The sequence below is a fragment of the Bos javanicus genome, chromosome 18 (assembly GCF_032452875.1).
Source record: "Bos javanicus breed banteng chromosome 18, ARS-OSU_banteng_1.0, whole genome shotgun sequence".
NCBI lineage: Eukaryota > Metazoa > Chordata > Mammalia > Artiodactyla > Bovidae > Bos > Bos javanicus.
Genome location: NC_083885.1, coordinates 61,248,359 through 61,276,098, shown reverse-complemented (window position 1 = coordinate 61,276,098; position 27,740 = coordinate 61,248,359). Strand labels below are relative to the sequence as shown.

The 27,740-nt window shown below is 43.0% G+C and overlaps 3 protein-coding genes across 4 annotated transcripts in view; all 3 read right to left on the bottom strand.

Annotated features, from left to right (window-relative positions):
• The window catches only part of LOC133231013 (cationic amino acid transporter 3-like), a 128,344-nt gene that overhangs the window by 23,981 nt on the left and 76,623 nt on the right, over positions 1 to 27,740 (bottom strand). The window lies entirely within an intron of this gene.
• Positions 1 to 27,740, bottom strand: part of LOC133231019 (cationic amino acid transporter 3-like) — a 62,384-nt gene that overhangs the window by 12,782 nt on the left and 21,862 nt on the right. The window lies entirely within an intron of this gene.
• Positions 11,156 to 26,668, bottom strand: LOC133231017 (cationic amino acid transporter 3-like). Its single transcript, XM_061389184.1, has 7 exons — positions 26,594 to 26,668; positions 15,075 to 15,471; positions 14,339 to 14,497; positions 12,241 to 12,418; positions 11,924 to 12,036; positions 11,554 to 11,776; positions 11,156 to 11,384 (listed from the first exon to the last, which is right to left on the bottom strand). The coding sequence occupies exons 2-7, from the start codon at positions 15,451 to 15,453 to the stop codon at positions 11,171 to 11,173; spliced, it is 1,266 nt and encodes a 421-aa protein (XP_061245168.1). The 5' UTR covers positions 15,454 to 15,471; positions 26,594 to 26,668; the 3' UTR covers positions 11,156 to 11,170.

The window sequence follows — 27,740 nt, the reverse complement described above, 5'->3', positions numbered from 1 at the left end:
GCATTTGAGAAGGAACTAAAGGTCCTTGACTATGCTTAATCACTCTATTATTATTATTATGTGTTCTCCTTTGACTGTTTTCCTTTGTTTCTGCATGCTCTTCCTTCTTGGATTAAATTTATTCTTTCGATAAGCTTTTACCACAGACAGAAGGTAGGCAGAGGACATGGGGGTCAACGACCTGCCCCATTTCCATGTTAAGTACATTCACATTTTGTGCAACCAAACCCCAGGACTTTTTTTTCCCTCTGGCAAAACAGAAACTCTGTACACATTCACCAACAATTCCCCCTTTCTCCTTCCTCAAGTCCTCACAACACCATTCTACTTTCTCCCTATGAATCTGACCATGCTGACCACTTCATTTCAGTGGAACCATCCAATATTTGTCCTCTCTTGTCAGCCTTATTTTAATTGTATAATGTCCACTAGGTGTACCCATGTTGTAGCAATGTATTATATTCTATTCCTTTTAAATGTGGAATATACTGTGTTATTGGTACCTACCACATTGGCTTAACCATACTTTGGTCAATAGGCACTTGGGTTGCTTTCATGTCTTAGTTACTGTGAATATGGTGTTGTGAACACGACTGTACACACATCTCTTCCCAAGTGTGATTTCAACTCTTCTGGGTTTATCCTCAGAGGTAGAACTGCAGGATCATGTGTTTTTAAGATATTTTGTATTCTGTGATGGAGAAATAGTTCACATGCTGAGATATGGGGAAGTCAGTTTGGCTTATCTGTGGTTCAGCCTGAACTTTGTGTAAAAAAGATAGCCTGTCAGACCCTCAAAGCACATCTGCTTTAACCTTGAGGTAAAGAAAACTGTTTTGAAATATTAAAAGCAGAAAGGGAAAAACAACAAATAACACAAAGGGGATAAGGATAACAGCTGGTCTTTCAATAGAAACTCTTCAGGCCAGAAGGGAATGGCAGGACATATTTATACTAATGAAAGAGAAAAACCTACAACCTAGATGACTGTACCCAGCAAGGATCTCATTCAAATATGAAGGAGAAATCAAAAGCTTTACAGACAAGCAAAACCTGAGAAATTCAGCACCACCAAACCAGCTCTTCAACAAATGCTAAAGGACCTTATCTAGACAGGAAACACACAAATGGTTTATAAACTTGAACCCAAAACAACAAAGTAAATGGCAACAGGATCATACTTATCAATAATTACCCTAAATGTAAATGGGTTGAATGCCCCAGCCAAAAGACAACGACTTGCTAAATGGATACAAAAAACAAGACCCCTATATATGCTGTCTACAAGAGACCCACCTCAAAACAAGGGACACATACAGACTGAAAGTAAAGGGCTGGAAAAAGATATTTCACACAAATGGAGACGAAAAGAGAGCAGGCGTAGTGATACTCATATCAAAATAAAATAGACTTTGAAATAGAGGCCGTGAAAGAGTCAAAGAAGGACACTACATAATGATCAAAGGGTCAATCCAAGAAGAAGATATAACAATTAAAAATGTACATGCACCCAACACAGGAGCACCACAATATGTAAGGCAACGCTAACAAGTATGAAAGGGAAAATTAATAGGAACACAATAATAGTGGGAGACTTTAATACCCCACTCACACCTATGGATAGATTAACTAAACAGAAAATTAACAAGGAAACACAAGCTTTAAATAACACAATGGACCAGTTAGACCTAATTGATATCTATAGGACATTTACCCCAACAATGAATTTCACCCTTTTCTCAAGTGCACACAGTACCTTCCTGAGGCTAGATCACATCCTGGGCCATATATCTAGCCTTGGCAAATTCAAAAAAATTGAAATCATTCCAAGCATTTTTTTCTGATCACAATGCAGTAAGACTACAAGAAAAAAATACAAAAAAAGACTACTGTTAAAAATACAAACATATGGAGGCTGAACAACACACTTCTGAAGAACCAACAAATCACCAAAGAAATCAAGAAAGAAATCAAAATATGCATAGAAACGAATGATAATGAAAACACAACAACCCAGTACCTATGGGACTCAGTGCTAAGGAGAACGTTCATAACAATACAAGCTTACCTCAGGAAACAAGAGAAAAGCCAAATAAATAACCTAGCTCTGCACCTAAAGCAACTAGAAAAGGAAAGAACAAAGAACCCCAGGGTTAGTAGAAGGAAAGAAATCTTAAAATTAGGGCAGAAAGAAATGCAAAAGAAACAAAGGTGATCATAGCCAAAATCAACAAAGCTAAAAGCTGGTTCTTTGAGAAGATAAATAAAATAGACAAACCATTAGCCAGACTCATCAAGAAACAAAGGCAGAAGAAGCAAATCAACAAAATTAGAAATGAAAATGGAGAAATCACAGCAGACAACACAGAAGTACACAGGATCATAAGAGACTACTATCAGCAACTATATGCCAATAAAATGAACAACTTGGAAGAAATGGGGAAATTCTTAGAAAAGTATAACCTTCCAAAACTGAACCAGGACCAAATAGAGAATCTTAACAGACTCATCACAAGCACGGAAATCGAAACTGAAATCAGAAATTTTCCAGCAAACAAAAGCCCAGGACCAGACGGCTTCACAGCTGAATTCTACCAAAAATTTAAAGAAGAGTTAACACCTATCCTACCCAAACTCTTCCAGAAAACTGCAGGAAGGTAAACTTCCAATGTCATTCTATGAGGCCACCATCACCCTAATACCAAAACCTGACAAAGATGCCACAAAAAAAGAAAACTACAGCCCAATATCACTGATGAACATCGATGCAAAAATCCTTAACAAAATTCAGCAAACAGAATCCAACAACATATTAATAATATCATATATCATGACCAAGTGGGCTTTATCCCAAGGATGCAAGGATTCTTTAATATCCACAAATCAATCAATGTGATACACCACATTAACAAATTAAAAGATAAAAACCATATGATTATCTCAATAGATGTAGAGAAAGCCTTTGATGAATTTCAACATCCATTTATGATAAAAATCCTCCAGAAAGCAGGAGTAGAAGGAACATACCTCAACATAATAAAAGCCATATATTATAAACCCACAGCAAACATTATCCTCAATGGGGAAAAAATTGAAAGCATTTCCCCGAGAGTCAGGAACAAGACAAGTGCCCATTCTCACCACTACTATTCAACATAGTTTTGGAAGTTTTAGCCACAGCAATCAGAGAAGAAAAAGAAATAAAAGGAATCCAGATTGGAAAAGAAGAAGTAAAACTCTCACTGTTTGCAGATGAAATGATCCTCTACATAGAAAACCCTAAAGACTCCACCAGAAAATTACTAGAGCTAATCAATGATTATAGTAAAGTTGCAGGATATAAAATTAAGACACAGAAATCCCTTGCATTCGTATACACTAACAATGAGAAAACAGAAAGAGAAATTAAGGAAACAATTCCATTCACCATTGCAACAAAAAGAATAAAATACTTAGGAATAAGTCTTCCTAAAGAAAGAAAAGACCTATATATAGAAAACTATAAAGCACTGATGAAAGAAATCAAAGAGGACACAAATAGATGGAGAAATATACCATGTTCGTAGATTGGAAGAATCAATATACTGAAAATGAGTATACTACCCAAAGCAATCTACACATTCAATGCAATCCCTATCTAGCTACCAATGGTGTTTTTCAGAGACCTAGAACAAATGATTTCACAATTTGTGTGGAAATACAAAAAAAAAACCCTCGAATAGCCAAAGCAATCTTGAGAAAGAAGAATGGAACTGGAAGAATCAATCTGCCTGACTTCAGACTATACTACAAAGCTACAGTCATCAAGACAGTATGGTACTGGCAAAGAGACAGAAATATAGATCAATGGAACAAAATAGAAAGCCCAGAAATAAATCCATGCACCTATGGACACCTTATCTTTAATAAAGGAGGCAAGAATATACAATGGAGAAAAGATGATCTCTTTAACAAGTGGTGCTGAGAAAAGTGGTCAACCACTTGGTAAAGAATGAAAATAGAACACTTTCTAACACCATACACAAAACTAAACTCAAAATGGATTACAGATCTAAATGTAAGACTAGAAACTATAAAACTCCTAGAGGAAAACATGGGCAAAACACTCTCTGACATAAATCACAGCAGGATCTTCTATGGCCCACCTCCCAGAGTAATGGAAATAAAAACAAAGATAAACAAATGGGACCTATATAAACCTAAAAGCTTTTGCACAATGAAGGAAACCATAAATAAGGTGAAAAGACAGCCTTCAGAATTGGAGAAAAGAATAGCAAACAAAGCAACTGACAAAGAATTAATCTCAAAAATACACAAGCAGCTCCTGCAGCTCAATGCCAGAAAAATAAATGACCCAGTCAAAAAATGGGTCAAAGAACTAAACAGACATTTCTCCAAAGAAGACATACACATGGCTAACACAAGAAAAAAATGCTCAGCATCACTCATTAACAGAGAAGTGCAAACCAAAACCACAATGTGGTACCATCTCATGCTGGTCAGAATGGTTGCTATTCAAAAAGTCTACAAACAGTAAATGCTGGAAAGGGTGTGGAGAAAAGGGAACGCTCTTAAACTGTTGGTGGGCATGCAAACTAGTACAGCCACTGTGGAGAACAGTGTGGAGATTCCTTAAAACACTGGAAATAAAACTGCAATACGACCTAGCAATCCCACTGCTGGGCATACACACTGCAGAAACCAGAATTGAAAGAGACACATGTACCCCAATGTTCATCACAGCACTGTTTATAATAGCCAGGACATGGAAGCAACCTAGATGTCCATCAGCAGACGAATGGATAAGAAAGTGGTGGTATATATACACGATGGAGTATTACTCAGCCATTAAAAGAATGCATTTGAATCAGTTCTAATGAGGTGGATGAAACTGGAGCCTATTATACAGAGTGAAGTAAGTCAGAAAGAAAAACATCAATACAGTTACTAACGCATATATATGGAATTTAGGAAGATGGTAATGATGATCCTATATGTGAGAGAGCAAAAGAGACACAGATGTAAAGAACAGTTGTTTGGACTCTGTGGGAGAAGGTGAGGGTGGGATGATTTGAGAGGATAGCATTCAAACATGTATATTATCATATGTGAAGTGGATCGCCAGTCCAGGTTTTATGAATGAGACAGGGTGTTCAGGGCTGGTGCACTGGGATGACCCTGGGAGATGGCATGGGGAGGGACGTGGGAGGGGGGTTCTGGATGGGGAACACATTTGCATCCGAGGCTGATTCATGTCAATGTTTGGCAAAAACCACTACAATTTTGTAAAGTAATTAGCCTCCAATTAAAATAATTAAATTAATTTAAAAAAATCTGTTTTGAAGATAAGGATGAGCAACTGTCTTCTCACAGGTCCATGCCCTGGAATGTAAAGTTCCCTTCCTAGACACCAGGGTCCTGTTGTCTCACTGTCTGTGCACTAGTTTGTCTCTTAAAACCTTGAAGGAGATCACCCTGTCATGTGTGGCATTTGCTGTTTGGTCAGACAAGGTATAAGACATTATTGAAAAAGGTGCTTCAAGAAAGCAGTTCCTCAGAGTTATCTGAGCATCTGTCTCTAGAGTATAATCCTCAATTTGGTTCAAACAAAATGCTTCCCTATTCCCATTATAGATTGTTTATTGATTATTTCTTTGGCGGCTTGAATTTTTGATGACCAAGGACCCTGCAAAGTAGAGGCTGTGAAACTGGGGGTCCCACTCAGACCCTGCTCCCTCCCAGTCCTCTTACACTTCTCAACTCCCCACAGTCTGCACATGATCTGAGACACTCCAGTGTGGGGGGACCCCAAGGCCAGCTGGACCCCAACCAGGAGGAGAGAAATTTAACATCTGATATTAATTCAAGCAGCACAGCATTGAATAAGCATCGCACTTGCGTCCAGCCTTGCACAAAGGGGTGGAAGAGGGTAAATGGGAAGGTGTCCTCCTTGTCTTCTTCTTCAAGGAGTTCTGTTTGCTGAGCACACAGGCAAGGAGGGAAACGGGATGTAAGAGGTAAGGAGCTCCAGTCTTCAGGAAGGAAACCCAAGGAGCGGGAAGTGGAGTGGTGAAGGGCTGACTAGATTCTGAAATCTATCAAGTAACCCCTAAGATAAGACCCTGGACACAGACCGTCAAAACAAGACTTAAATGTAGTAGTTGACTCTTACATTAACTTCTTTTTTTTAAATTGAAGTATAGTTGACTCATAATACTGTAAAAATTTTTTTTTCAAAAATCCAACTACACACGGTGAAATAAAGTGGTTTAAGGTGTGTCGAGAGTTTAGACACTGTCCAACTGTCACACCAATTAGCCTCTAGGGGGCATAATGCCTCCAAGGAGAAATTGCAATTCTGCTTACCAGTTGTAAAGTACTGCAATTCAGTTGCTCAGTCATGTTTGACTCTTTATGACTCCAAAGACTGAACATCTCTGAGATATGCCTGTATTGGCTCTTCACTTTGGGTCATATCGTTTATTTATTTATATTTAAATTTATTTATTTTTAATTGGAAGATAATTGCTTTACAATATTATGTTGGTTTCCGCCATACATCGCCATGAATCAGCCATAGGTACACGTATGTCCCCTCCTTCCTGGGCCTCCACTACCACCTCCCACCCCATCCACCCCTCTAGGTTGTCACAGAGCACTGGGTCTGAGCTCCCGGTGTTATAGAGCCACTTCCCATTAGTGATCTATTTTACACATGGTAATGGATATGTTTCAATGCTCCTCTCTCAATTCGTCCCACCCTCTCCTTCCCCCACTGTGCCCACAAGTCTGTTCTCTATGACTGCATCTCTACTGCTGCCCTACAGATAGGTTCCTCAGTACCACCATCTTTCTAGATTCCATACATATGTGTTAAGATATAAGATTTATTCTCTTTCTGACTTACTTCACTCTGTAGTAAAAGCTCTAGGTCCATCCACCTCATTAGAACTGAGTCAAATGCATTCCTTTGTATGGCTGTGAAAGGCTATTTAATCAACATAAAAAGTGCACCATTTTTCTGCCCTGGAGAATTGTCAACATTCTGGTTTTGGTTGACTGTGTTTTCACTCAAAATGTGAATCTGTCCCTTATGTTCACAGTGAGCTGTAGTTGATCTAGAGGCTTGATGACGTTCTGATTCAGCTTTTCATCAGGACTGTGTTCCGGGCGGTGTTCTGTGCTGCCTGTTACAGCACCCTGGGTAATACGGGATATCCAGTTGTCCCCCAGCAGTAAGGGAAGAACAGCCATCAGGTGATGTCAGCCTCCTCCATCAGAGTTTCACCTGACAGAATCAGTCACATTAATTGTGTCCTAAATCTGATTTCATTAGAACTTGCAAGGCAGTGACTTTGCCTAATTCTGTTCATCCTCCTCCATCTATTTTTAAATTCATTTGATAACTTTGGTTTGTTCTAATGACAATACTTTGACCACCTGATGTGAAGAGCTGACTCATTTGAAAAGACCCTGATGCTGGAAAAGATTGAAGGCAGGAGGGGAAGGGGATGACAAAGGATGAGATGGTTGGGTGGCATCACCAACTCGATGGACATGAGTTTGAGTAAACTCCAGGAGTTGGTGATGGACAGAGAGGCCTGGCATGCTTCAGTCCATGGGGTCACAAAGAGTTGGACACGACTGAGCAACTGAAATGAACTGAAAAACTTTGCTACTCAGTATCTTGACCTCCAGCTCTACTTCACTGTACTTCAGTTGCTCATTCCCACAGTCCTCCACCTCATTATTACCAACATCTTCAATGTCTATATCTCAATTTTAAGCATTCTGTTTGCAGCAACACCTTTTTATTTTGACTACCCTATTTCATGTCCCATCTTTTAGTTCCACTCAACTGTAACCATTTATCAACCAACCACTACTTCCCATCCCCTTCACCCACCTCTGGCAATGCAGGAGGTTTTTGTTTGTTTGTTTGTTTGTTTTCAATTAAGAACTTTCCCTCATCAACTCTACTGTGTAACTCTTAGGGTCTGTGACGGAAGAGTAAAGTGGTTATTACACAGTGTGATTCTGTATCTCAGGGAAGCTGGAGGAAAAGATGAAAATGACTAATTATCTTTCTCACTGTAAAATAACCCACCTTATCTGTTATTGTGCTCTTTTTCTTAAAATCTACTTTGTCTGATATTTATATTGCTATGCTAGCTTTCTATGTTACTGTTTGCATGATGTATCTGTTCCTTTCCTTCTACTTCCAACCTATCTCTTTTCTCATGTTTAAATTGCAGCTCTTTTTTCTAAAGAAAGATTTGAGTTGCCACATAATAGGAACATGAATTGGTAATTACAAATCCTCCCACAAAGCAAAGCTCAGGCTCAGATGACTTCTCTGCTTAAATTCTATCAAATATTTAAAGAAAAAATAATATGGACACTTTATAAGCTCTGTCAGAAAAAAAAAAAAAAAGCAGTATGAGAATATGTTTAAAGTCATGACTTATTAAATAAAGCTGATTAGATTTTCATTTTTTTTAAAGTGAAATTCTTTCTTTTAAATTCATTTTTAATCTCTTTTTCTTATTTTTCAGCCACATTGCACAGTTTTTAGAATCTTAGTTCGGTGACTAGGGACTGAACCCTGGCCAAGGCAGTGAAAGTGCAGAGTCCTAACTCCTAGACTCCATTGAATACCCTATGTGTAACTCTTTTTCTTTTGTTTTTAATATATATATTTTTTATGTGGACCATTTTTAGTCTTTATTGCTTCCATTTTATGTTCTGGTTTTTTGGCCATGAGGCATGTGGGATCTTAGTTCCACAACCAGGGATCAAACGGGCACCCCCTGCATAGGAAGGCCAGGTCTTAACCACTGGACTGCCAGGAAAGCCCCCTAAAGTGCAACTCTTGTCATAATATGGGCTTCCCTGGTAGCTCAGTTGGTAAAGAATCCACCTGCAAGGCAGGAGACCCTGGTTCAATACCTGGCTCAGGAAGATCCGCCGGAGAAGGGATAGGCTACCCACTCTAGTATCTTGGACTTCCCTGGTAGCTCAACTGGTAAAGAATCCACCTGTAATGTGGGAGACATGGGTTCCATCCCTGAGTTGGGAAGATCCCCTGAGAAGGGAAAGGCTGATCACTCCAGTATTCTGGCCTGTAGAGTTCCATGGACTACAGTCCTTGGGGTCACAAAGAGTCGGAAACGACTGAGAGACTTTGACTTTCTTGTCACAATATATGGCTCCTGTGTTTCCTCCCACGTGACAGTTTATGTGTTTTCACTGGAAACAGGCACAAGGAGGCCATGCTTATGTTCAAGTTAATATTTTATTTCTTCCTCTGGTTTCTGCTTACATTTTTGTACATTTTTCATGAAAATTCACTTTTCTGGATGTGTATTATGCTTTTCAATGTTTCCATCAGCATTTACAGCATTAAAGTCACTTTGTCCACTAGCAATAAATACATGACTGTAAATGCATTCCACCTTCACGACCATAGAGGCTCACACTGCCCCTTGAACCAGCAGATCTTTCAGTGCATGGAGGGATTCCACACAGCATCCATGTCCTCTAGTTAAGACAATCCATCACTAAGGATGTTTCTGTTAAGTCTGGGAAGTGGAGGCTGCTGGCTGTTGATCATTGTTCTCCCCCAGGCTGTGTTGGATCCCATATCCAAAGTATATGGCAAATCCTAGTAAGGAAATGAGACAGAGAAGGGAAAGTAGGTGCTCTCCTCACTTACAGATGCCCAATAGGGCTCCTATCATGGTGTCTGACACAGTTTAGGAGAGAGGTAGTAAGAAGAATAATGGACTCCGTCACTCAAGAGGCCTCTGTAGCCCAGAAAACCACTCACCAATCGCCATCCAGATGCCAAATTGGGCCCAGGTCCGAGTGGTCATCTGAATCATTAAGTAAACATTCATAAAAGTGCTCACCAGGAAGAGGGCAGGCAAAGCAGGGACCTGTGAGCAAAGTCAGTTGATTCCTGAACACACCCCAGATGTCTGAAAGGGAGGCCCTACCCCTTGTGGGGAGGAAAACTCCAGTTCTACTCAGACTGTGTGCTCAGTGCTTAGTGAGACTGAGTTTGTAAAGCACTGAGTGTGGATCAGGGAACAGTCCATTGGTTTCAGCAAATCCCCTCATTGCCTGTCCAGCAAAGGATGTTTAGACCTAAAGCACGCAGACCTCCTTCACTCGAGGTGGACACTTTGGGCACACGAGGTCACCTACCCTGAACGGAAGAGTACTGGGGTTCTGGGGCTGCCTCCAGATGATGACCGTGACCCCAGTGATGAGCAGCAGCAGCAGAGCCACTGTTGTGAGCACGGGGTCTCCAGAGAACACCTGGCTGGACCAATGGTACAGGATCAGGCTCAGGATTATCAGCAGAAGAACTGTAAGGGTCAAGGTGGAGAACAGGCTGGACTCAAAAGACAAAGATGTCAGGGCTTTGAGTCACATCCCTCCCCAGGATGCCCACATCAGAAAGAGCCATCATATCTCCAAGACTCCTCAACTGACAAAATACACACTCCAGTACCATCCTGTCAATTTCAGAATATGACCAAAGAAAAATCCCACTGCTCACCAACTAGGGAGGCACATCCATAGACAATCTGGCCAGATTTCCGGGTGGGGATGGTGCTGGGAGGGAACCACAGACTCTTTAGAATGTTTGAGGTTCCTGCTTCAGGTTCAGATTCCAAAGGACCTCCTTCAACTTCAGGCTTCGTCTCAGTTTCCCCCTCTGTTTTCTCCTTCTTGCTTCCGTTCTGGGCTGGTTGATACCTGAATTAGAAATACTAAGGCAATATTAGTAACAGCCCCTACTGCTGATCCAACATCAGTCTATCTAATGCCTCTCTTTCCCCAGTCAATGGTACAGGACGTTGAGGAGGCAGCATGAAGGTAGAAGATGATTCCCTCCCCACCAACCCTTACAAGTCAAAGACCGCCCACCCCACCCCCCCCAGTCAAGGTGTCATGGGGTCTCACCTGAGGACAAGGACAGAAAATGTCACCAGGGAGTAAGTGAGCAGGGACTGAAATGACATGAGGTCCACCGTGTCAGTGAAGTCGAAGAGTAACGCCATGACCGCTGGGATGAGGGAGCAAAGACAGTGGGGGGAGAGTTAGAAACCACTGGAAATACTCAAGTTAAGAAGTATGATTTTAAAAGGGTGAGTTTTGTTTATTCACCTGCAAGAGTTCCAGGAACCAAGACAGCCATGATGGGGGTTCCTGTGGGGGCAACGGTGTGGACAATGATGCAGGCATCGGTGGTGTGGATAATGATGGTGTGGGCATCGGTAGGGGCAGGGATCCAGGCAAGTCCCCAGAAAAGGAGCCCATCCTCTGCCATTGCATAGGTCAACTGAGACATGATAAACATGATACTCAGAAGGCTGGAAGAGAAAATGGGAATGTGTGAGAAGGTGCAGAAGCAGGAGAGACCGGGGCTTTTGCTCCCTGGTCTACATGGGGCAAGATGTCTTTCTCTCTCATCTCTCAGTCCCAAGGGCCGGGGATACCCGAGCATCTGACAGTAGGTGAGGAGAAAACCATGACACTGACCTGTATAAAAGAATGGAGAAGGTGCCAACAGCCATGACATATTTGGCAGAGTTCCACCCAACATAGATGAAAGCCTGCGGCAAGGGGCTCTCAAGCTGAATCAGGTAGTAGGGCACCACGAGGGTGAGGGCCGCCGAGACACCAAAACACACCAAAAAGCAGATGAAGAAGGAGATCATGACAGCCAAGGGCATGGACCACTGAGGATTGCTGGCTTTTCTCCCTTTCGGAGAAGGTATTGGGTCAGTAAACACCAAACTCACTTTACTCTTCAACCTTCAAAAGCAACCTAACCTTCTACCCACCCCTGTGTCCAAGGGCAGCCCATTCTGTTCCCAAACCCCAATGGGACACACGATGCCCATGTTACCTGCATTGACAATGCCAGCAAAACCAACAAATGCGTAGAAACATGTAGCTGCTCCCTGGAGAATTCCATCAAAAGCAAAAGGCACAAACCCTCCAGAACCCAGAAGGCCCAAGCTATGGTGAGAGAAGCAAAGAGGAAGAATGTGGGTGAGCTGTGTTCAGCCATCTCTACTGGGCTCCTCCCTTAGTACCACAGGTCCTGGGCTCCAGGAACCCCCAAGCTTGGATATCACTCCAGGTCTCATTAGTCCCCAGCATATTCCCAACTCTGCACACCACACACACATGCATTAATACAACCAAGGGTACCCTCCTAACCTGTAGACATCACCAGATCCAGCTGCAGCCAATGTGTAGTCCTGTTCCGTGAGCTTCCAGTTGTGCAGATCGCCCTTAATGAAGCCAGAGAGGATGATGAAGCTGAGGACCAAAATGTTCAAGCCTGTGAACACTTTGTAAATCAGGGTTGACTCATAAACTCTCAGAGCCAGGAGTCCTGTGGGAAAAATGGAAAATGAGACAACAAAATAACTAAATCCAGCACTCCCCTAGCAATCCATTGGTTAAGACTCTGAGCTTCCACTACAGGGAGCATAGGTTCAATCCCTGGTCTGGGAGTTCCCCATGCATTGCAGTGAGGTTAGAGAAATCAATAACTAAATCCATAGAGACAGAAAGCAGATGAGTGATTGCCCAGGGCTGGTGGTTGGTGGCTGTGGACAGATGGACAGTGACTGCTCAGTGGGTACAGGGTTTCCTTTTGCTGTAATGGAAACGTTTGGTACTGGATGGGGGTGGTGGTTACACAGCACTGGGAATGTACTAAGTGCCGCTGAATTGGACACCTGCTGATGGATATTTTCTTACTGTGACCATCATCTCACAATATCCATGTCTATCAAATCATCTTAAACTTTTACAATGCTGTTTGTCAGCTGTTGTGGTTCAGTCACTCAGTCATGTCTAATTCTTTGTGACCCCATGGACTGCAGCACGCCAGGCTGCCCTGTCCTTCACTATCTCCCACAGATTGCTCAAACTCATGTCCATTGAGTCAATGATGCCATCCAGCCATCTGATCCTCTGTTGTACCCTTCTCCTCCTGCCCTCAGTCTTTCTCAACATCAGGGTCTTTTCCAATGAGTCCATTCTTCTCATCAGGTGGCCAAAGTATTGGAGCTTATGTTTCAGCATCAGTTCCTCCAATAAATATTCAGAAATGATTTCCTTTAGGATGGACTGATTGGATCTCCTTGCAGCCCAAGAGATTCTGAAGAATCTTCTCCAGCACTACAATCAAAAGCCTCAATTCTTTGGTACTCGGCCTTCTGTATGGTCCAACTCTCACATCTGTACATGACTACTGGAAAAACCATAGCTTTGACTCCATGGACCTTTGTCCGCAGTTATGCCTCTGCTTTTTAATATACTGTCTAGGTTTGTCATAGCTTTCCTTCCAAGGAGAAAGTGCCTTTTAATTTCATGGCTGCTGTCCCCATCTGCAGTGATTTGAGAACCCAAGAAAATAAAGCCTCTCACTGTTTCCATGTTTTCCCCATCTATTTTGTATGAAGTGAATTATATCTTCCCTTGTAGGTCAGTCAATAAAGAATCTGCCTGCAGTGCAGGAGACCTGGGTTCGACCCCTGGGTTGGGAAGATCCCCTGGAAAAGGAAATGGCAACCCACTCCAGTATGCTTGCCTGGAAAATCTCATTGACAGAGGAGCCTGGTGGGCTGTACTCCATGGGAAAGTGTCGGGCACGACTGAGTGACTAACACTTACGTAAAGCTGGGAAAAACAATAAAATGGTTAAATTGACATGAATTTCCTCTCAGTTAAACAAAACAAAACAAAACACATAGCTTTGATCTCAGTACAGAGGAAGAAACTTGTTCGTCTAGGTAAATAATTACCAGCTGGGGTGATTTTTTGCTCCAAGAGACATTGGCCCTGCCTGTTGGCATTCCAATTGTCACAGTTTGGGGGTTGGGTGTCACTGGTACCTAGTACATAAAGATCATAGATGCTACTCAACATCCAAGAATGATTTTTGGGGGGTTACCCCTCTTGGCATGTGAGATCTTAGTTCCCTGACCAGGGATTCAGCCCAAAACTTCATCAGTGAAAGCACAGTGTCCTAACCATTGGACCACCAGGGAATTCCCCCAACAACATTTTCTTTAAAAAACCAGAAAATGTACAGGACAGCAGCCCACACCAAAGAATGATCCAATCTAAATTACCAATAGTCCAAGGGTAGAAAAAATGCTCTCTGTCTTGCCTTCCTCTCTTTCTTATTCCAAACCCTTTTTCCCAGTCTTAATTCCCCACCCTTCTGCCACCCCAAGCCTTCCCCATGCCAGCTCCCCCTCCATACCCTGTTCTTCCCTTTCTGTCTCTGGTCCCTTCTCACCTGTGAGCAGCAGCACCAGGCCCAGGGCAAGAAAGTCTGGAAATGAGGCCAGGAAGTAGGGCATTTGCAGAGAGAAAGTTCCTTCTAATGCCTCAGAGATGTGGTTCCCAATCAGGCTGTCAAAGATGGAGCTCCAGGCCCGGGCTATACAGGCAATGGCTGCAGCAACAGAAGAAGGAATGTTTACAAGCAGACAGAAACTGAGCCCCTATTATGCACCATGTGAGATATTTGGGGCAGGAGGTGAGCAAAAATACACCTGATCTCAAAGAGTTTCTTCTCATGGGGTGGACAGGGGAGACCCAGGTGATTCACAAAAGGGCCAACTATTTAATATTCTAGAAGACAGAAGTGATGGAAAACAAAGAAACACAGGTAAATGAGACTAAGAGGAACTAGATCAGAGTTGAATTTTTAAGTTGAGGTGTAAGGGAAAATCCAGGAAGGCAACAGCTCAGCAAAGACTTCACTGTGGTCAGAGGATGAGTCTAGGGATGTGCTTCCCTCTCACCCACTCCCTACAGTTCCCTTTCCTCTGGTTTCTCGGTCCATCACTTAAGGAAAGCAGGACAGACCTGCGTGCAACGAGGTTGTGCAGTTTTCCTGCCACCATTACTCCTCTCCCAACCCTGCCCTGAAGGTGGATAACAGAGTTCTGATGAATGAGTGAAGCCTCTTCATCTCTCCAACTTTCTCCATCTTAAGGCCCACTTCTCCCCACTCCCCATCATCTCACCAATAATGAAATACAGTAAGAGGTTCCAGCCAGTGATGAAGGCGTACAGTTGTCCCATTGTGACATAGCTGATGAAATACACAGTACCAGGTCTTTCTACTCCAGCTGCCAACTCGACATAACACAGCCCAGACAACAGAGTAGTCAGGCCGGCCACCAGTAAGAAAAGGATGATTGCTGGTCCAGCTATGAATTTGGCCACTCCCCCAATCAGGATGTATATGCCAGCTCCCAACATGTTGTCCAAACCTATCACCACCAGGTCCAGGGTGTTCGGAGGAGGGGTCTCAGAACTCTCAGGTTCCTCCCTGAACTGTGGCTTCCTGCGGACCAGCTTCTGACCAAACTGGCGAAGATACTGACCCAGCATCATAGACATAGTTGAGGGGGCTATGATCTGCTGAGAAAGCAAGGCATGAAGTCATCAATGATGTCCATCTGCCCTTGACCCTGGAAGCTCAATTCCACGGAGGAATGGAGGGATGGGGAGCAGGTGGTAAAAGGACACACTGGGCAAGTTCTCTCTGTGGGAACTTTGGTTTCTTCAAATAAAGAAGATTTTTAATGTTTCAAGATTACTCAAGGATTTGCTTGAAGAGAAGTGAGGGGTACAAGAATATGTCTTCCCAAATGTGCCACTTTAACTCAAGGATTCTTTATGAGCTAAAGGTAATTAAGACCCAAAAGGCTTGGGAAAAGCTTCCTGTCACTCCCTTGTCTGTGTGTGTTAGTTGCTCAGTCACATCTTTGCAACCCCAATAGACTCCTCTGTCCATGGGATTCTCTAGACAAGGATACTGGAGTGGGTTGCCATGTCCTCCTCCACGGGATCATCCTAACCCAGGGACTGAACCCAGATCTCCTGCATTGCAGGCAGATTCTTTACCATCTGAGCCACCCTTAAGCCACTCGCCAATATACAAATATTGTATGGTTCCATTTCTATGACGTATTGAGAGGAGTCAAAGCCATAGAGACAGAAAGTTGAATGGTGGTTTGCCAGGGGCTGGGGTTAAGGGGGAAATGGGGAGGTATTGTTAAATGGGGCACAGTTTCCATTTTACAAGATACAAAAGAGCTCTTCAGATTGGCTGGACAGCAATGTAAATACACTTAACATTAGTGAACTGCACACTTAAAAATGATGTGGGTGGGAATTCCCTGGCAGTCCAGTGGCTCGGAGTGAGAACTTTCACTGCCATGGACCTGCATTTGATCCCTGGTGGGGGAACTGAGATCCTCAGAAGCATGTGGGTGTTGGGGCTGAATTTTGAAAAGAACGGTTATGATGGTAAATATTATGTCATGTATATTTTACTGCCTTTTTGCTGTTGTTATTGCCAATGATAAATAATAGAGACCGGCTTCAAAGTGTTGCTGGGTGTACAAACCTTAAGGTGATTGAATACAAATCAACATAGCATTAACTTGAGCAAACTCGGGAGATGGTGAAGGACAGGGAAGCCTGGTGTGCTACACTCCACAGGGTCGTGAAGAGACAGGCATGACTGAGTGACTGAACAAGAACCTACCATCATCACCTACAGACACCAACATCTGCTGATATGCAAGTCCTTTATAGTTCCCTCATATCAGCAGAAGAGGAACACATAGATTTAAAAGGCGGACGGTATACAAGAGACTGAAGTGGGTGGCCCATATATCATAAGCCCTGTATAAAGATAATCTTCACTATTGTTTGAGCATCATTCAAAAAAAAAAAAAAAAAAGTGAGTGATACAGAGCCTGCCTGCCAATGCAGGAGATGTAAGAGACGCTGGTTCGATCTCTGGGTTGGGAAGAACCCCTGGAGGAGGAAATGGCAACCTACTCCAGTATTCTCGCCTAGAGAATCTCCATGGACAGAGGAGCCTGGCGGGCTACAGTCCATAGGGTCGCAAAGAGTCAGACATGACTGAAGTGACTTAGCACACGTGCAAGAACCTCCAGGCACTGATCCAACCTCCCCTCCCGCTGGCCACCCCCCACCACTGATTCTCACACAAAACACAAGAGCTCCCAGCTCCTGTTTTCATCTGTAAAACGGGTCTCTCCACCCTCAGGCTGGAGCTGGGCTGACCCCCTCCACTCTGGGGTTGCAGAGGTCTCTTTAGGAGGATGTGAGCTCAGCACCCAGTCTCCTACAGAAGAGGGTGATCCAAGACTTACTGGATCCTTGGAGCAGAGTCTGGAGCACTGGGTCAGTCAGGGAGGCTGAGGGTAAGCCGTGCGGGGCTGGAGCTGAGACATCTCCAAAAACTGAAGCAGGGAGTCCTGAGCACAGAACACAGTCCTCACCCCTGGGTTGTTGGGGTGGGGGTGGGGGTGGGGGTAGGGTTCGGTGGACGGGGACCATCTGTTCTGTTGCTATCAGCCCTGACTCCTCTGTGGTTACCCTTGGGGGAGGTTCTGAGAGGGTTTTTTTTTTTTTTTTAAGTAGTTAAGATGATTTTTTATTAATTAAATAGATTATTAATTGGTTGTGCTTGGTCCTTGTGGCTGCGCACAGGCTTTGTCTAGTCACAGCAAGTGGGGGCTACTCTGCGGCGGTGCAGGAGCTTCTCACAGCTGCGACTTCTCCTGTTGTGGAGCACAGGCTCTGGGCTGGGCGGGCTGCACTAGCTGTGTCTTGTGGCCTCAGTAGTACCGGTTCTAGAGAACGGGCTCAGGAATTGCAGGGCGCAGGTTTAGTTGCTCCACACCATGTTCAATCTTCCTTGATCAGGGATCAAACCTGAGTCCCCTGCAGTGACAAGCAGATTCTCTACCACCAGGGAAGGCCCTGAGATGTTTTTTTTGTTGTAGTAAAGTACACACAACAAAATTTACCGTTTAATTCATGTTAAGTGTCCAGTTCAATCATGTTTTGTGTGTGTGTGCTGAGTCACTTGAGTCACGTCCGACTCTTTGCAGCTCCACCAGGCTGCTCTCCGTGGGAGTCTCCAGGCAAGAATACTGGAGTGGGTTGCCATTTCCTCCTCCTGGGGATCTTCCCAATCCAGAGACTGAATCCAGGTCTCCTACATCTCCTGCATGGGCCCCCGGGTTCTTTACCACTAGTGCCACTCGGAAAGCCCCTCAGTCATGTTAGGTATATTCATATTTTGTGCAACCAAATTCCAGAACATTTTTCATCTGTCAACGCTGAATCTCTTATTTCTATTAAACAACAATTCCTTCTTTTTCCTTTTCCGGTTCCTGGCAATCACCATCTACTTTCTGTCTCTGTGAATCTGATGACTCCAGAGCCCTCACTTAAAAGGAATCACACAATAGTTCTCAAGTGTAGTCACACTTATTTTACTGAGTATGATATCATGTGTCAGAATTCCCTTCCTTTCTAGTATGGTCAGTGGGCACTTGGGTTGCTTTCATGTTTTAATTATTGTGAAAAATGCTGCTATGGCCATGGGTGTACTCTCAGCTCTTTTGGGTATATCCTCACAGGTAGAATTGCTAGATCATAAAGTCCTAAGATTTTTATCTGCTTGTGATGGAGAAAATGTTGACATATTGAATATTTTCAATGGGAAAGTCATTTGGCCTATACATGGTTCATCTTGAACTGTGTGTGAACTAAAACAGCCTGTCTAACCCTCACAGCTCATCTGCTTTAACCATTGAGTTAAAGAGCATCTGGTTTGAAGATAAGAATGAGCATCTCCCTTCTCATGGCGTCCATGTTAACACTCCCTCCAAGATAAGGTTCCCTTCCCGGATACCAGGGCCCTGCTGTCTCACTGTCTACAGACTAAGTCTGTTTCTTTTTGAAACTTGAAAGAATACACCCTGTCGTGTGTGATGTATGTTCTCTGTTGGATGAGGCATAAGACTGTGCCGGAAACCATGCTTCAGTGGAACAGTTCTGAGAATTCCCTGGCAGTATTCTGTGTGTTCACTGCAGTGGGCATGGGTTCGATCCCTGGTATGAACTAAGGACCCTGCACACTCCCCTCCTCCCACACGCCATGCAGCAGGGCCAAAAAAGAAAAGAAAACCAGAGCAGTTCTTCAGAGTTATTTAAGAGGCTGCCTCCCAGGCTATAGTGCTCAGCTTGGCTCAAGTAAAACTCTTTTATTCCTGTTAGATTGTATATTGATTCTTTCCATGGACACTTGAACTCATTTGATCATAAAGGACCATGAGACATGTGAGCTGTAAGACTTGGGACCTGACTTACAACCCTGCTCCCTCCCAGTCCTCTTGCTAGATACCCACTGTCTACACATGACCTGAGACACTCCAGTGCGGGGGAACACACAAGCCCAGCTGGACCCCAACCAGGAGAAGGGGAGCTTAAAGACTCTGATGTTAATTCAAGCAAAGCAAACATGGAACCAGCATCGCACCTGCACCCAGCCTTGCACAAAAGGATGGAAGAGGGTAAAGGGGGTGTGACTTGGACTGCTTCTTCAGGGAGCTCTGTTTGTTGGGAGAGCTGAGCACAGAGATGGAGAAGGAAAATGATGCAAGAGATCAGGAGCCCTGCTCCTCCTGGAAGGAAAATCTGAGAGTGAGAGGGGAATGTTGCAGCTTTAGAAGATGCTTGAAGTGGTGACTAGATTCTGACCCAAGTCAAGTGACCCACATGCTAGAACACTGGGCACATACCAGCAAAAGGAGACATAGATGCAGTACTTGATGGACTCTCACATTTGCTTCTCTTTTTAACATTGAAGTATAGTTGATTTACAATATTTTAAGTTAAAAAAAAAAAAGAAAAACAGGTACACAAGATGAAAGAGGCTTAACCTATTTCAGAAAGTTTTAGTTTGTTGAGTGAGGATGCACTTGAATCCCCAAAGTTGGTTAAAAAAAAAAAAAAAGTCTAGTGTTCGTCGTTCAGTTGGGTCTGACTCTGTGAGTCCATGGACTGTGGCCCGCCAGGGTCCTCTGTCCATGGGATTCTCCAGGCAAGACTACTGGAGTGGGTTGCCATTTTCTTCTCCAGGGGATCTTCCCAAACCCTGTATTTGAACCAGGGTCTCCTGCATTGCAGGCGGAGTCTACCTTCTGAGCCACTTCTGTGTTTCTTGTTGGCTGGGCAGGGTCTTCATGCTGCGGGGGCTTTCTGCATTTGCAGTGATGGTGGGGAGGCTGCTCTCTAGCCGCGGTGCTCAGGCTTCTCTTGTTGGGAGCACAGACCCTAGGGTCACAGGCTTCAGCTCTGGCACAGGGGTCTAGAGCACAGGCTCAGTAGTCAGGGGGATTACTTTAAAAGAAGACGTTGGAGATACAACGGATGCAGAAAGAAGCCTTCTCGGAGCCTCCCTTATCAGACTTAAAGCAGAAAGTTCTGGTAAGTGCAGCTGCCAGAAAGTCCCTCTCTGAGGAGAGGCTGTGCCCAACGGCTCCCAAGAGCCCAGTGGTGAGTAAAACTAGGACAATAATCGTGGACACAGTGGGGGAAGGAGAGGGTGGGACACATTGAGAGAGGAGCATGGACACATAAATACGACCATATGTAAAGCAGATGGCCGGTGGAAATTTGTATGATGCAGGGAGCTCAGACCTGATGCTCTGTGACACCTAGAGGGGTGGGATAGGGTGGGAAGTGGGAGGGAGGCTCAAGAGGGAGGGGACACATGTCTGCCCATGGTTGATTCATGCAGATGTATGGCAGAAACCAATACAAAGTTGTAAGGCAATTATCCTCCAATTAAAAACAGAGACATTTACTTTTTTTTTTTTAAATTTTGCTCTCTGGGAGTTTTCTAGCCTGAAGAAGCTGGAAAGACCACTCATACCTGCAGACACAAATACTATTACAAAGCGTCTCATCTCTGATTTCTTAATTTATTTGTCTTTCCCAAAGAAATCCATTTATTCTTCCCATAAAAGCTATTTCTTCCTACACCCCTCTGCTAAGTTAGGCACAGAAGCCTGCAGCTTTAATCACTTAGCAAGTTATACTTTGGTTGTCTCCTGCATATAATCCTTCCTCCTGGTAATTTGTCTTTTCTGTGTCTTTTTAGCAGACTTCAGTCAAAAAACCTAAGAAGATAAAGTGGGGAAGTGTTTCTGTTCCAAGAGCAGCAAAGTTTAACTGTTCCCACAATATGATGTTGCTACTGAATAAAATGTGTGGCCAGGTAAAGGAAGTAGTGGACAGAATTCAGGCATTTAACGTTGCCATAGAGACGACTATGTGCCAGGAACTAAAATAGGCATCAGAGACTAAGAAGGAAAGAGCACTGCCCACTTTACAACAGGGGGCATTGGAGACAGTTTATCTGAAATCCATTTCACACATCATTTTTTTTTTTAATTTTTAATTGGAGGATAATTGATTTACAATGGCTTATTGGTTTCTGCCACACATCGTCATGAATTAGCCATAGGTACACGTATGTCCCCTCCCTCTTGGGCCTCCTCTCCCACCTCCCACCCCATCCACCCCTCTAGGTTGTCACAGAGCACTGGGTCTGAGCTCCCTGGGTCATAGAGCAACTTCCCATTAGCGATCTATTTTACACCTGGTAATGGAAATGTTTCTTTTTTTTAAATTAAATTTATTTATTTTAATTAGAGGCAAATTACTTTACAATATTGTATTGGTTTTGCCATACATCAACATGAATCCACCACGGTGTACACGTGTTCCCAATCCTGAAACCCCCCTCCCACCTCCCTCCCCATACTACACCTCTGGGTCATCCCAGTGCACCAGCCCCAATTTCCTGTATCCTGCATCAAACCTGGACTGGCAATTTATTTCTTATATGATATTATACATGTTTCAATGCCATTCTCCCACATCATACCCCCTCCCTTTCCCACAGAGTCCAAAAGACTGTTCTATACATCTGTGTCTCTTTTGCTGTCTCCCATACAAGGTTATCATTACCATCTTTCTAAATTCCATATATATGCATTAGTATACTTTATTGGTGTTTTTCTTTCTGGCTTACTTCACTCTGTATAATAGGCTCCAGTTTCATCCACCTCATTAGAACTGATTCAAATGTATTCTTTTTAATGGCTGAGTAATATTCCATTGTGTATATGTACCACAGCTTTCTTATCTATTGATCTGCTGATGGACATCTAGGTTGCTTCCATGTCCTGGCTATTATAAACAGGGCTGCGATGAACATTGGGGTACACATGTCTCTTTCAATTCTGGTTTCCTCAGTGTGTATGTCCAGCAGTGGGATGGCTGGGTCGTATGGCAGTTCTATTTCCAGTGTTTTAAGGAATCTCCACACTGTTCTCCATAGTGGCTGTACTAGTTTGCATTCCCATCAACAGTGTAAGAGGGTTCCTTTTTCTCCACATCCTCTTCAGCATTTATTGCTTGTAGTCTTTTGGATCTCAGCCATTCTGACTGGCATGAAATGGTACCTCATTGTGGTTTGGATTTGCATTTCTCTGATAATGAGTGATGTTGAGCATCTTTTCATGTGTTTGTTAGCCATCTGTATGTCTTCTCTGGAGAAATGTCTATTTAGTTCTTTGGCCTATTTTTTGATTGGTTCGTTTATTTTTCTGGAATTGAGCTGCAGGAGTTGCTTGTATATTTTTGAGATTAGTTGTTTGTTAGTTGCTTCATTTGCTATTATTTTCTCCCATTCTGAAGGCTGTCTTTTCACCTTGCTTATAGTTTATTTTGTTGTGCAGAAGTTTTTAATTTTAATTAGATCCCATTTGTTTATTTTCGCTTTTATTTAGAATATTCTGGGAGGTGGGTCATAGAGGATCTTGCTGTGATGTATGTCGGAGAGTGTTTTGTCTATGTTCTCCTCTAAGAGTTTTATAGTTTCTGGTCTTATGTTTAGATCTTTAATCCATTTTGAGTTTATTTTTGTGTATGCTGTTAGAAAGTGTTCTAGTTTCATCCTTTTACAAGTTTTCCCAGGACCACTTGTTAAAGAGATTGTCTTTTCTCCACTGTATATTCTTGCCTCCTTTGTCAAAGACAAGGTGTCCATAGGTGCGTGGGTTTATCTCTGGGCTTTCTATTTTGTTCCATTGATCTATATTTCTTGTGTCAGGACCATACTGTCTTGATGACTATGGCTTTGTAGTAGAGCCTGAAGTCAGGCAGCTTGATTCCTCCAGTTCCATTCTTCTTTCTGAGGATTGCTTTGGCTACTCGAGGTTTTTTGTATTTCCATACAAATTGTGAAATTATTTGTTCTAGCTCTGTGAAAAATACCATTGGTAGCTTGATAGGGATTCCATTGAATCTCTAGATTGCTTTGGGTAGTATACTCATTTTCACTATATTGATTCTTCTGATCCATGAACATGGTATATTTCTCCGTCTGTTAGTGTCCTCTTTGATTTCTTTCACCAGTGTTTTCTAGTTTTCTATCCTTCTCCAGGATAGATCACATCCTGGGCCATAAATCTAGCCTTGGTAAATTACAAAAAATTGAAATCATTCCAAGCATCCTTTCTGACCACAATGCAGTAAGATTAGATCTCAGTTACAGGAGAAAAACTATTAAAAATTCCAACATTTGGAGGCTGAACAACACGCTTCTGAAGAAGCAACAAATCACAGAAGAAATCAAAAAATAAATCAAAATATGCATAGAAATGAATGAAAATGAAAACACAACAACCCAAAATCTATGGGACACTGTAAAAGCAGTGCTAAGGGGAAAGTTCATAGCAATACAGGCATGCCTCAAGAAACAAGAAAAAAGTCAAATAAATAACCCAACTCTACACCTAAAGCAACTAGAAAAGGAAGAAATTAAGAACTCCAGGGTTAGTAGAATGAAAGACATCTTGAAAATTAGAGCAGAAATAATTGCAAAAGAAACAAAGGTGATCATAGCAAAAATCAACAAAGCCAAAAGCCAGTTTTTTGAAAGGATACATAAAATTGACAAACCATTAGCCAGACTCATCAAGAAACAAAGGGAAAAAAATCAAATCAATAAAATTAGAAATGAAAACAGAGAGATCACAACAGACAACACAGAAATACAAAGGATCATAAGAGACTACTATCAGCAATTATATGCCAATAAAATGGACAACGTGGAAGAAATGGAGAAATTCTTAGAAAAATACAACTTTCCAAAACTGGACCAGGAAGAAATAGAAAATCTTAACAGACCCATCACAAGCACGGAAATTGAAACTGTAATCAGAAATCTTGCAGCAAACAAAAGCCCAGGTCCAGACAGCTTTACAGCTGAATTCTACCAAAAATTTAGAGAAGAGCTAACACCTATCCTTAGAGAAGGAAATGGCAACCCACTCCACCACTACTGCCTGGAAAATCCCATGGACAGAGGAACCTGGTAGGCTACAGTCTATGGGGTCTCAAAGAGTCGGACACGACTGAGCGACTTCACGTTCACGTAACACCTATCCTACCCAAACTCTTCCAGAAAATTGCAGAGGAAGGTAAACTTCCAAACTCATTCTATGAGGCCACCATCACCCTAATACCAAAACCTGACCAAGATGCCACAAAAAAAGAAAACTACAGGCCAATATCACTATGAACATAGATGTAAAAATCCTTAACAAAATTCTAGCAATCAGAATCCATCAACACATTAAAAAGATCATACAGCATGACCAAGTGGGCTTTATCCCAGGGATTCAAGGATTCTTCAATATCCGAAAATGGAAATGTTTCAATGCTCCTCTCTCAATTCGTCCACCCTCTCCTTCCCCCACTGTGCCCACAAGTCTGTTCTCTATGTCTGTGTCTCTATTGCTGCCCTACAGATAGGCTCATCAGTACCACCATCTTTCTAGTTCTATATATATGCGTTAATGTAGAATATTGGTTCTTCTCTTTCAGACTTACTTCACTCTGTATTAAAGGCTCTACGTCCATTCACCTCATTAGAATTGAGTCAAATGATTTCCTGTTTATGGCTGTGGATCATACATTTAATTGGTATAAACACTGGACCATTCTTCTGCCCTGGGGAATTGTCAACATTCTGGTTTTGGCTGATTGTGTTTTCAGTGGAAATGTGAATCTATCCCTTATGTTCATGATGAGCTGTGGTTGATCTAGAGGCTTGATGACTTTCTGATTCAGTTTTTCATCAGGACTCTGTTCTGGGCGGTGTTCTGTGTTGCCTGTTAACAGCACACTGGGTAACACGGGATATCTGGCTGTCCCCCAGCGGTAAGGGAAGAACAGCAACCAGGTGATGTCAGCCTCTTCCATCAAAGTTTCATCCAACAGTTTCAGTCTCCATTGTTTCCCAAGTCTGTATTTCAGTAGACCTTGCAAGACAGTGAACATGCAGAATTTTCCTGTTCATCGTCTTCTATTTTGAAATTCATTTAGTAACTTTGCTGCTCAGTTTCTTGACCTCCATCTCCCCTTCTCTCTACTGCAGCTGCTCATTCCCACAAACAGTCCTCTACTTCATGATTACCAATGTCTTCCATGTCCATAATCTCAGTTTCAAGCATTATTTTCTTCAGTAACATCTTTTTATTTTTACTTCTCTAGTTTCACTTCCTGTCTTTTAGTTCCACCCAGCCATAACCATTCATCAACCAACCATTACTTCCCAACCCTCTTTCCTCACTTCTGGCAATGCGGGGTTTTTATTTTTCCAATTAAAGAACTTTTCCTCATCAACTCTACTATGTAATTCTAAGAGTCTGTGACAGAAAAGTAAAGTGCTTATTACACAGTGTGATATATGTCTCAGTAAAACTGGCGGGGGGAGAAGGCAATGGCACCCCACTCCAGTACTCTTGCCTGGAAAATCCCATGGATGGAGGAGCCTGGTAGGCTGCAGTCCATGGGGTCGTGAAGAGTCAGACACAACTGAGCGACTTCCCTTTCACTTTTCACTTACATGCACTGGAGAAGGAAATGGCAGCCCACTCAAGTGTTCTTGCCTGGAGAATCCCAGGGACGGGGAAGCCTGGTGGCTGCCCTCTATGGGGTCACACAGAGTCGGACACCACTGACGTGACTTAGCAGCAGCAGCAGCAGCAAAGCTGGCGGGAAAGATGAAAATGACCATTTCTCTTCCTGAGTAAAACAATCCATTTTATGTATTATTATTCTCTTTTTCTTAAATTCTCCTTCACCTGATATTAATATGGCTATACATCTTTCTTGTGTTATTGTTTGCACAATGTATCTCTTCCTTTCCTTCTGCTTCCAACCCATCTGCTTTCTCATATTTAAAATGCAACTCTTTTTTAAAATTTACATTTATGTTTTTTTCTTAATTTTTGGCCACATTGCACAGTTTACAGGATCTTAGTTCACCAACCAGGGAATGAACCCTGACCAACCATGGCCGTGAAAGTGCTTCGTCCTAAATCCTGGACCTCCAGGGAATTCCCTAAAGTGCAACCTTTTTTTTTTTTTTTAAATAAGATTTTTAAAATATTTTTAAAGTCTTTATTGCTTCTGCTTTATGTTTTGGTGTTTTGGCTGTGAGGCATATGGGATCCTAGTCCCATGACCAGGGACTGAACCTGCACCCCCTGCTTTAAAAGGGAAGTCCTAATCTCTGGATGCCAGGGAAACCCCCTAAAGTACCGCTCTTGTCACAATATATGGTTACCTGTGTTTCCTTCCCACGTGACAATCTATGTGTTTTCACTGGAAACAGGCCCAAGAAGGAACTGCTTATGTTCAAGTTAATACTTCATTTCTTCCTCTGGTTTCTGGTTACATTTTTGTACATTTTTCATGAAAATCCTTTTTTCTGGATGTCTATTATGCTTGTAAATGTTTCCTTCAGCATTTGCAGCATTAAAGTCACTTTGTCCACTAGCAATAAATACACGGATGTAAATGCATTCCACCTTCACGTCCATAGAGGCTCACAGTGCCCCTCGAACCAGCAGATCCTCCAGGGCGTGGAGGGATTCCACACAGCATCTCTCTCCTGTGGTTAGAATGACTCAGCACCAGGGATGTTTTTGTCCAGTAATTAGGAGTTGGAGGCTGGTGTGTTGCTCAGTGTTCTCCTCCAAGTTGTGTCGGATCCCATATCCAAAGTATATGGTAAATCCTAGTAGGGAAATGAGAAGATGAGAAGCAAAAACAGATGCTCTCCTCACTTATAAATGCCCGATAGGCCTCCTCTTATGGAATCTGACACAATTTAGGGGAGAGGTGGTAGGAAGAGGATTGGGTTCAGTCAACCAAGAGGCCTCTTGACTCCAAAAAATCACTTACCAATCCCCATCCAGATGCCAAATAGGACGCCGGTCCAAGTGGTCATGTGCACCATCAGGTAAACTTTCACAAAGATGCTTACCAGTGGGTGGAAAGGCAAAGCATGGACCTGTGGGCAGCATCAGTTCATCCCTGAACACACCCTAGGCATCTGAAAGGGAGATTCTATCCCATGTGGGAGGGACAAGTTCAGTGCCATTCAGGCTGTGTGTTCAGTGCCTACTTAGTGCATGTAAAGCACTGAGTGTGGATCAGGGAAGGGTCCATAGGTTTCAGCAACTCCCCTTCTTTCCTGGTCCAACAAAGGAAGCTTAGACCTAAAGCACGCAGACCTCCTTCACTCAAGGTGGACACTTTGGGCACATGAGGTCACCTACCCTGAAGTGAAGAGCAGTGGGGTCCTGGGGCTGCCTCCAGATGATGACCGTGACCCCAGTGATGAGCAGCAGCAGCAGCACAGCCACTGTTGTGAGCACGGGGTCTCCAGAGAACACCTGGCTGGGCCACTGGGCCAGGATCAGGCTCAG